The sequence below is a fragment of the Cajanus cajan genome, chromosome 11 (assembly GCF_000230855.2).
Source record: "Cajanus cajan strain Asha chromosome 11, NIPB_CcT2T_4, whole genome shotgun sequence".
Lineage (NCBI taxonomy): Eukaryota > Viridiplantae > Streptophyta > Magnoliopsida > Fabales > Fabaceae > Cajanus > Cajanus cajan.
In genome coordinates this window covers 1,109,137-1,119,446 of record NC_138527.1, presented here as the reverse complement: position 1 = coordinate 1,119,446, position 10,310 = coordinate 1,109,137, and the positions used below count along the sequence as shown (strand labels likewise).

General features: G+C 29.2%; 1 protein-coding gene across 5 annotated transcripts; it reads left to right on the top strand.

Moving 5' to 3' along the window:
- The first annotated feature begins 2,713 nt into the window (after positions 1–2,713).
- Positions 2,714–6,925, top strand: TT16 (K-box region and MADS-box transcription factor family protein). Of its 5 annotated transcripts, none has more exons than XM_020362079.2 (8): positions 2,714–2,811; positions 3,201–3,425; positions 4,063–4,132; positions 4,229–4,393; positions 5,275–5,316; positions 5,414–5,455; positions 5,833–6,033; positions 6,557–6,925. In XM_020362079.2, exons 2-7 carry the CDS (start codon positions 3,238–3,240, stop codon positions 6,019–6,021), a joined length of 696 nt encoding a protein of 231 aa, XP_020217668.1. In that variant the 5' UTR covers positions 2,714–2,811; positions 3,201–3,237; the 3' UTR covers positions 6,022–6,033; positions 6,557–6,925. The 5 variants fall into 5 exon arrangements, with proteins under 5 accessions (XP_020217668.1, XP_020217664.1, XP_020217667.1 ...); XM_020362075.2 differs by having other exon boundaries at positions 5,815–6,033; XM_020362078.2 differs by having other exon boundaries at positions 5,815–6,033; positions 6,503–6,925.
- Positions 6,926–10,310: the final 3,385 nt, after the last annotated feature.

Below are 10,310 nucleotides of genomic sequence, written 5' to 3'. Positions count from 1 at the left end.
AAAATTTGGTCTGATTCACTTACAACTCGACTTGCCACAAGCCAACTCGTGATGCACAGTATTTGACATTGGCCTTTCCCTAATTGAATTGATTATACGTACATTTAATATAAGTAGATGAAAAAAAATGTTGAGAATATCAATTATATAGCTTTCAGGATCAAACTTAAAGAAATTAAACAGTATTGAATTACACTGATCAAGAAATTACACAGATCAATGGATCAACAAATTACAAAACTATATACATGCACCACTACATTTTAATTCTTTAGCAACATTTTCTTTCTTACGTTTATTAAAATGTTACTATATATTGAATAAATAAGTTATTTTGTAACTTTTTTTGAAAAATGTTACTATAAATATAGTAATATTTTTTATTTTAATCTATTCTTTCCAATAATTTTCAAAATCAAAGTCCTATATCAAGTAGAAAAATGTTACATAGGTTATTTTGCAACATTTTTTTTTTGAAAAGTGTTACTACATATATAAGTAATATATTTTTTTTATCTCAACATTATTCTCTTTAATTGTTTCTAAAATCAAAGTTCCACATCGATTAAAAAAAATTTCTCTCATTTCTAATTGTTACCCATAATCAAAGTCTCATATCGAATAAATGAATGACTCATAAAAGTATATATAAGCACATAGTTATACTTAAGATAAATGAACTTTGATATTTGATATATAATTAATTAGTTGTGACTAATTAAAATGTCTTCAACCTTCTCTTAAAGAACTCTTAGGAGTTTAGGAAGAATAAAAATATAATAATTGATAATAATATCTAAGTTAAAATTAATTATCATTTTATAAAGTTAACAAAAACTTAGCAACATCATTAAAATATTACAAAAATATCACTTTGATAACATTTGAAAAATATTGCCTAATTATATAAAAATGTTATTAAAAGTCTTTAGCAACATAGATTATATACAACATTTGATAATATCTTACAAAAGCAAATTAAGTAACATTTATATACAATTAGGTAATATTTTTTAAATGATGCTAAAAACTCTTTGTGTTGTAGTGATCAGATATATAGATTTATCACCATTTTGTAGATCAAACACAACTCTTGTCATTGAACCATATTCAGATATAACATTTATATACAATTAGATAATATTTTTCAAATAATACTAAAAATTCTTTATGTTGTAGTCATCGGATATATAGATCTATCACCACTTTGTAGATCAAACGCAACTCCTGCCATTGAACCAAACTTAGATACTCAATTGACGAGTAAGCTACCATGCATACCCAATTCGCGGGAGCCAATTTTTTTTTTTTTTTGTCAACAATTAATCTTGGTCTAATAGTGATTAATGATTGATCCAACAGACACGTTGATAGAAAAACTGAGGTTGAAAAACAAAATAAAAGAGAGAATAGTATGTGAGAAAGAAACTATGAGCAGAAAGAGAACCACGTGGGCCATGGGGGGATCATGCATGTGCATTCTGAAGTTAGTACTCATTGTTTCTATATATGTGGTACCAATGGCATGACGTGTGATTATTAACTGAGTTCATCTTAATTGTCAGAAGAAACTTAACTCACCCTTTATTTTTGAAAAAATGATTTCAACATATATGGTTGGATGACTATATATGTACAGGGTTTAAACAAATTAAAATGGGGTATACAAATCAAATTTATGAATATTACACAAATTTATTAAAGGAGAAAAACAAAGAAAAATATAATTAATTGAGTTGAACTTAAATGAAACCTTCAAATAAATATAATGTCTCCTTGGTTCCCTACGAGAAAGATTCGGACCAACTTATACGAGTTAATCCTTGATTCATCATATTGGTATTTAATTTAGAAAGAAAAATCAATATGATGTAGCAATCTTTTTCTTGCATTATTGAGTGATTCAATATATATATATATATATATATATATATACATCGAATTCCCATATTTTTTACTAGTTTATATATAGCTTCATCTTTTTGTTTCTTGCCAAAACTTTTCATTACAATTTTTTTTAATATTCATGACGAATCATCGATTGTTATATAACAATATCGTTGAATCGAAGTTATTCATAATTCGATCACTACTTAGAACTTAAGTTTAAAAATGTCAAATTAATGGTCTCTAACAATTGATGACACCAGAATTAAACAAAAAACGAATGTAAAGAAAAGGATAAAAAAGGGCTAAAATATTATTTAAATAAATAAATAATGCTTCTCAATCATCCAAATCAGTTGCAAATACGAGTGGTGAGAATAATAATATGATAAAGAAGGCACGACAAGTTTATTAAACCATAGAAATTGTGAAAATTATATTGATTTTGAAATGTCCACACGAGGCAGGCAGTTAATAGAATCACATGTGGCAATGAAGGTTGTGCGCAGGAATTGTGATTCTTTGTCGTTTCTAAATTAGTCTTCACCCATTTATAGTAACCTTAATATTCTCACCTTTTGCCCATTGTGGCAAAGTTCAGATTTCGCTTTGGACCGAGGAATAATAGTGGTTTGGTTTGCAACAACTCTTCTGATATGACACTAGCTAGAGGCCCTACCCTTTGGATAATATTACTGAAATGCCCTTCCTGCATGCAAATTGGCCTCAGGCTCAGCTACCGCGTTTATCACCAACGCAAAATGACGTTACTACCCTCTCTACTTTTTCATGCCAAATACAAGAATTCATGTGCTAGTTTCGGATCACAAATAGCCTTTATAATTTCTTGGTGTATAAATATAGGAAGCTAGTGTGATATTTCTCAAGCTCTGATTCTACAAGGAAAGAAAGTTAATATCCGAGGTATCAAGTTGTTGAATTCAACACATCTTCTCATCCTCTCCTCCTCCACCTTCTTTCTTTAATGGCGTCTCCTTTTTCAACCTTTTACTTTACAACCTAAGCCCTAATCAAGAAACTTCTGCGTTTTTCAATTTTCTTTTCTAGCCACACACACAATTTTTCTCCAAAACCAACCTCTGCACTCTAGTTACTTACTTTTAGTTATCAGTAAGTATAGCAGGTAACAGCTATAGAATAGTCACCATTTTTTTTTTTTTTTTTAAATTTGCTGGTTGTTCCCGGTTGAAATTGGAAGTGTTTATATATGTTTTTTTAATTTTTTTTAGGATCATTCAAAGTGTTTATATATGTATATATTTGAATTAGTTTCTTTATGTGGTAAAATATAGAGGGATCAAGGGAAATTGTGGTAGGGTTTGTGAGATCATGGGACGTGGAAAGATTGAGATAAAGAGGATCGAGAACACGACCACAAGGCAAGTAACATTCTCGAAAAGAAGAGGTGGTCTCTTTAAGAAGACAAAGGAACTTTCTGTGCTTTGTGATGCACAGATCGGACTTATCATCTTCTCCAGCACTGGGAAGATGTGGGATTGGTGCACTGAACCCTTCAGGTCATGCCTACACTTTCATTTCTCAGATCCCTTGCTTCTTAAACTTTGATCTATTCCTCAACTAAAATTTAATATAATTTCTATATGCATTCTTCTTAAAGGGTTTCCATTTTTTGTGTTAATTACTTTTTAGGATTTTGTTGGTTTTAGGTCCATATCATGTTTCATTCTCATACGTAAGGTTGACCCACTTAAGTGCTTTCTAGACTTGGAAGCAGTTTCATGTTCATTTCTGACATTATGAATTATGATTATAGATCTGATCAGTGAAAGCCATAATTCTTTTTTTCAGTATGACATGTGGTGGGTTTTAGATTTCGTTTTCAACCACTGTACTTTAAACTCTAACTTTAACTTTCATTCATGTGTCAACCATGCATTAATTTTTCTGGGCTGAACAAATGTTCATGAAATCAAATTCATGATCACTTGCCTGTTTAGTACTTTTACATTCACACTTTAGATATTAATACTTTGATCCTGTAATTACTTGGGAGAACCAAGATGTTAATCATATATAGTGATGGACGTACACAATTTTATTTTATTTTCTGAAAATATTAAGTGAATTAATTTTTGCACATATCTTGGACTTTATTAATGTGTTAAATAGTTAACATGAAATGTTTCTGAACAGGATGGAGCAGATCATAGAGAAGTACCAGAGATCAACAGGAGCTCGCATACCTGAACGTGATCATCCCCGAGTATGAGGCTCACGTGCTTAATTTTCGTTAATATGTTGTGATAAATTAATTGAATCTAGATGATTAGACATAACTTAATTGTAAAATATTTTATAGGAAGAACTATTCCATGACATGGCAATGCTGAGGCAGGAAACTCTCCGTCTTGAATTAGGAATTCAACGTTATCTTGGAGAGGACATGGGGTGTTTACAATATGAAGACTTGTCTAAGCTTGAACAAGAATTGGAGAACTCTGTGGCAAAAGTTAGAAACCGTCAGGTACCTGTTCCCTTCTAATTAATCCATTTCATCTTCTTAATTAACATTTTTTTTTCTATCCTTTTCAACACTTGATCGATCGAGCCAGAAGTAGTATATGTTAAAATGAAAGGATCCAGACATTTTTATCAAAATGTTTAATGAAAATTGACAATATATGTGATGAATGTCAAATTAATTATTTCATTAAAATATCATATTGGTCTTTGTTTTTCCTCTTAGCTAGCCTTCTTGGTAATATTTATTAATTATTGTCAACAAATTTAGTTTCCATTCACTATATGTCTCCCCCTGTTCTTACAAATCTATTGCATTTATCAGGTTACTATTAACTCGATGTAGGGTGTTCACTGATTAATTTAAAATTAATACTTATATATATCTGTAAAGTATTTTGGGTAATGAATGGATTAAAATCTTCTATTTTTCTTTTTTCTTTTTGTCCGCTCTCTCATTTCTTCAATTAAAAGAAAATACGTCATTAAAAAGAATAACATTTTTCTCTTATTTGTTAGTTTTTTTTTTAAACTTACTTTTAAGTAGAGGAGTAGAAAAGGAGCTAGCACAGGGAAAATTTGAGTTCAATAATAAATACTTCATTTCATGTTCCCGTCATTTTTAGTTTTTATAGACACTATTTATTTACCTCCTTTAAGAAAAGAAAGATTGTCAAATTGATTTTCAGCTTTACTTATGGAATATTGTAAAACTTGGAAAATTTATATAATAATTTTTCATCCCAACCCAACTTTTGTTACAAAATGCACTTAACTGAGAGTCAAAACAAGTGAAACATATATAAAGGACTGTTTGTAATTTATCCAATTATTTTCATGGTTCCATCTTCCCACTAATTGTTTGTGACATGACTTTCCATGCAGAATGAGCTCTTGCAACAGCAAATGGAGAATCTGCGAAGGAAGGTGACGCATATAATAACTCTCTAGCTTTCACCTATTAATTTTCGAAAGACGTCAAACATCATCCATAATTATTCTATACATGCTTCTTATAATTCAGGAAAGGATCTTGGAAGAGGAAAACAACAATTTGTCCAATTGGGTAAGAACATGTACAGAACTAATATAAGTGCCGCGTTAGGATTATTGATTGGCACATTAAACTAATCATATTCCAGCTTAATAACATGTTTTTGGTAAACTACTCCAAAAACAAAAACTTATTAGAGAAAAACTTAATATATATTTTTTTATAAGTTAAAATTAGTTTATGTATAAATTAATTTGTTGAAGTTTTTTTTATTAGTTTTTCTAAATTTTTATTTTTAACTTATGCATAAGTTCATTTTAATTTATAGAGAAACGAATTTTGATTTTTATTCTCATTTTTTTTTACGCTTAAGAAATTAATTTGAGCAGAAGTAATATATATATTGTGTTTGTTAACACTTGGTAAATAAGATTCATGATGAGGAGCAGCGGGCAGTGTTGGAGTTTCAAAAGGCTACAGTGGAAGCAAGCAAACCAGTGCATGTAATGGATCACTTCCCATTCTTTGAAGAGCAACCTGCTGGAAGCATCCTTCAACTTGCTTCCCCTGTGCTTCCACACCTTCAGTACCCTTATCTTCAACTCGCACAGCCCAATATTCAAGACTCAGTACCATAACATTAATCAATGGTATATATTGCTATTTCTAATTATCATATCTCTCTTTATAGATTACATATTTAAAGCTAATATAAGCATGCTATATATTCCATTCAAGACATGCATGGATTATCTTTTTCTTAGCTAATTTGAAGATTCTATGAAAGTTTGATATTTGGGATATATATACAAACAAAATTTAGAAGCAGTTTTTTAGGTGTGATTATTGTTCTTCAATCATAATTGAAGATTTACCTTAAATAATATACATTTGTATTTAATATATATCTCATTATTAATACACATTTATGCATATATTAAGATAAATCAATTATATTTAAGGAACTGTGTGTCAAAGTTTTGTCTTGTATATACATATTGACACACTTACATGAAATTCAATCCATGTGAATAGCTTTCATATATGTGCGTGTTTGAACCATTTTTTCACACTTCATTTTTATTCTCATCTTAAGTCTCTCTCTTTTCTCATTCATAGTGTGTATACATACTCTAATGTGGATAGTATCTATCGGATTGTGATGAGTTGCAGAGCAATAGAAGGAAGTGAATGAAGTGGCTTAATTAATGTTATCCGCGTATGGTAGACAGAAATTTCCGGGCTTTTTCCTGCGGAATATCATGGCTTGGAGTTGACAATAATAACTTGCTGTCTAGCTTTTAAGTTTTTCAATCTAGTCTGTACATCAAATTTTAGTTGTTTTGGACAAGGAAGTGTTTGTTTTTATGTGTATGATCCAAAGAAAGAGTAGGGTATTACTTTCATCAGATACCTATTCACTGCTAATCATAGTGATTTCCATATATATGTTAACAATAAGATGGGCTTGTAGACATTATATATATTGCTCTGTATGTTGTCGTCACAATGGTTATATCAATCTAGCTAATAATTTGGTCATATATATGTATATTTATTACATAGATAGGTATCGTTAGCAAATGGGTCGATTTCTTGTAACCGTATAATTTATTAATTTTTTTTATCATTATTAATAAAAAGACTAATTATTTATAAGATAAAATGTTTTTCTCAGTAAAAAAAAATATGTTTTTAATCTCTCTATAATTTTTTAAGATCAATTTAGTCTCTCAAAAAAATCGTTTTACTTTTAAATTTTCTAATTAAAAGATATACCATTTTTAGTCCTTTAAGTATTTTTTTTATAACAAAAAAGTAATATATATATATATATATATAGAGAGAGAGAGAGAGGAGAGATCTTTTATTCCAAAAGTAAGTCTACCTAAACTTACTTCATTCAATAACTCATGTTTTACATTAAATTTCAACGATCCAACCGTTCAATTTAAAGTTCTTAATACATAAATCAAATCTGCAAATTTTTAGAAAATTTGAAAATTATTTGATATTTCATTTCATTAATTCGAATCAATGAATAAAATAATTTTATGATTATATCCGTCAATTTGAATTAATGAAATGAAGTATCAAATGATTTTCAAATTTTCTAAAAATTTACAGATTTGATTTATGCATTAAGAACTTTAAATTGAACGATTGGATCGTTAAAATTTGATGTAGAACATGAGTTATTGAACGGAGTAAATCTAGGTAGACTTACTCCTAGAATAAAAGGATCCCTCCTCATATATATATATATATATATATATATAAACACAATAAGAAAGAAGATATATGATACAAGGGATATCCAATCCATACAAGTCACTATTAAAAAAAAAGTGGTTATAGTATCATCTTTCCCTTAAAGTAGGGAAAAAAACTCCCCTGCCAAATCATAACTAAGAGAATATATTTGCAATCCTACTTCATATGTTATACACCATATCATGCATCACATCCTAATAACATTTAATTAATTCACCAACTTGTTACAACTAGCAATTCCTTTTATGTATGCATTGCCTTGGATTACTGCACCATTGTGAGGATGAATAATGGACATGCTTCTGCAATGTATACGACCAAGATCAAGAAGAGAAAAGAATATCTTGGAGCACCTTGTCCTTGCCTAAGTGTCCACCTTGAAAAACAAAGAGGTTTTGTAAGTCTCCAAATGCACCAAGTCGTAGAACACCATACTTGAGGGGTTTGTGTACTAGCGCTAGCCAACCTATGAGATCAAACTAACCAACTTATAAGGTTGGAGTTGCTGACCTATAAGGATAAGATTGCCAACTCATATGGTTGGATCAACCAACCATAAGGTCAAACTAGTCTATCTATAAAGTGAAGGAAACAATTAGCTAATCAATGAAATAATTTTAACCAATTTATGGACATGTATGAAATCACAAAGAGAGCAATTACTGAATGACAGTTACCAAAATACAAGGTACTCTTATATACACTGATAGTCATATTTTAGTACATCTTTCTTTATATGTTTTTGCCCTATTTGATTTCTTTTAGTATCATATATTCATATATTATAGTTTAGATTTGTTTTAGTGAGTCATTTAGGATTTAGTTGTAAATTTTACTAAATTTTCGTAATAATTTTCTCTTTTGACACAATTTCTTGTGCAAGCCATATATGGATCTATACAACTCAAAATTGGGCAAACTTGGTGTCCTTAGAAAGATAAGAAGGAGATATACAACTTCTACGTTGAGAGAAAAACCCAATTTGGACATTTTCAAGCACAAAGTTGCGCCTCAAGCTCGTAGCCCTGCATTGAAGTTTTCAGCTTGTCTTGAAACTGTTTAGTTGTAGTTAATTAGGCTTTATGAATGTAATTAGTGGGCTGGACACTTAGTTTAGGCCCATTACTTTGTCTTTAATTCATGTAATGACTCTTGGCATGAACTTTGTACTTTGGGAATTCTTGCTCAAGAAGTTTCTTTCAAATTCTGTCTTCTCTTCTCTCTTTCTCTCACAAAATCTCTCTCTCTCACACACACACACAAAATTTCAGTCTTCTCTACTGAAATTGGCCGAAGCAACATGATTACGAAGCGAGGCTAATCCATCAATCGGTTTAAGGTTTCATGAACTACGGTAAATTTGAGTTCCTAATTTTTATTGAATGAATTCTCTCTTCCTCTTCTCTTTTTTGTTTATGATAATTTCATTTTTTATGATATTGAATTTTCATTTTGAATCATAAACATAAATGAGAAGATGCAATTTCATATTTGAAATAACCTAAATCAACCTAATTCAATTTGATTATTGTTCTTGAATTTGTTGAAACCTTGATTTTGCGATTGCAGTTCTTGTTTTAATGAAATTCATAATCTAGATTTAGATCTCTGTATTAATTAATTTCGTATTGACTTAGGTTGGTTAAGAATTCGTATTTGTTGTGAACAATGAAAATTATACCATAGGAATTAAAACCTTGAACCAATATTTGATAATATGGAAATTCTGTGTTGAGATTCTCTTTTCTATATTGTCGTTACAATTTGTTTGAAATAAAATCCCCCCAAAACCTAACTCAATTACATTACATGATAAAAAAATTGGAAACAGAATGAACTTGTGTCCTTCAGAGATGATCTAGGTTAGTTTTCTATATTACAATTTTTTTTAGAAACCTAGTTTTATTTGATAATGACTCGACATTGCTATCATACACTAGATTAAAAAATACATTGATTAACTTAATTAATATTTGGAGTCTCTTTCCCAGGTATCCAATCTCGCTCGAAAAACCATGAAGTAGACAAGTTATCATTCATATTTAGAGATTGCTGACAAAGATCTTGATGAAAAACAGATTAGCGAGAACTCAATTCTTATAAAAAACACACAGTAAAATTGATAACCTTCATCTAAGTTTTGTTTCTACCATGGATCTCCAATCCCTCTACTTCACATCCATTTTAATTTTTGTATTTATGGCACATAAAATAGTGACAAAGAAATCTGCATTAGGCCCAAATTTAACTTAATTAAATTAATTTTAAAATTTTAAATTTATAACTAGAAATAAATAAATAAATTATATATATATATATATATATATATATATATATATATATATATATATATATATATATATATATATATATATATATATATATATATATATATGCTTTACGAAAATCGAGTAAAAAAAACCCACTTTGAGAAATTGAGATTAAAAGGTTGGGATATATAGTTACGAATACAGTTAAATATATGTGACTCTAATAAATTATTGTTATAGATATTTATTTTTTTAATAAAAAAAATCTCGTTTATATCAAGCATCAACTTGACTTATTTTCATTATATGAAATTATGAATACTCTTATATAGTACACAAGTTCTTCCGTGAGTCACCACTTCAAAAGGTTAAGGGTGAGCTAA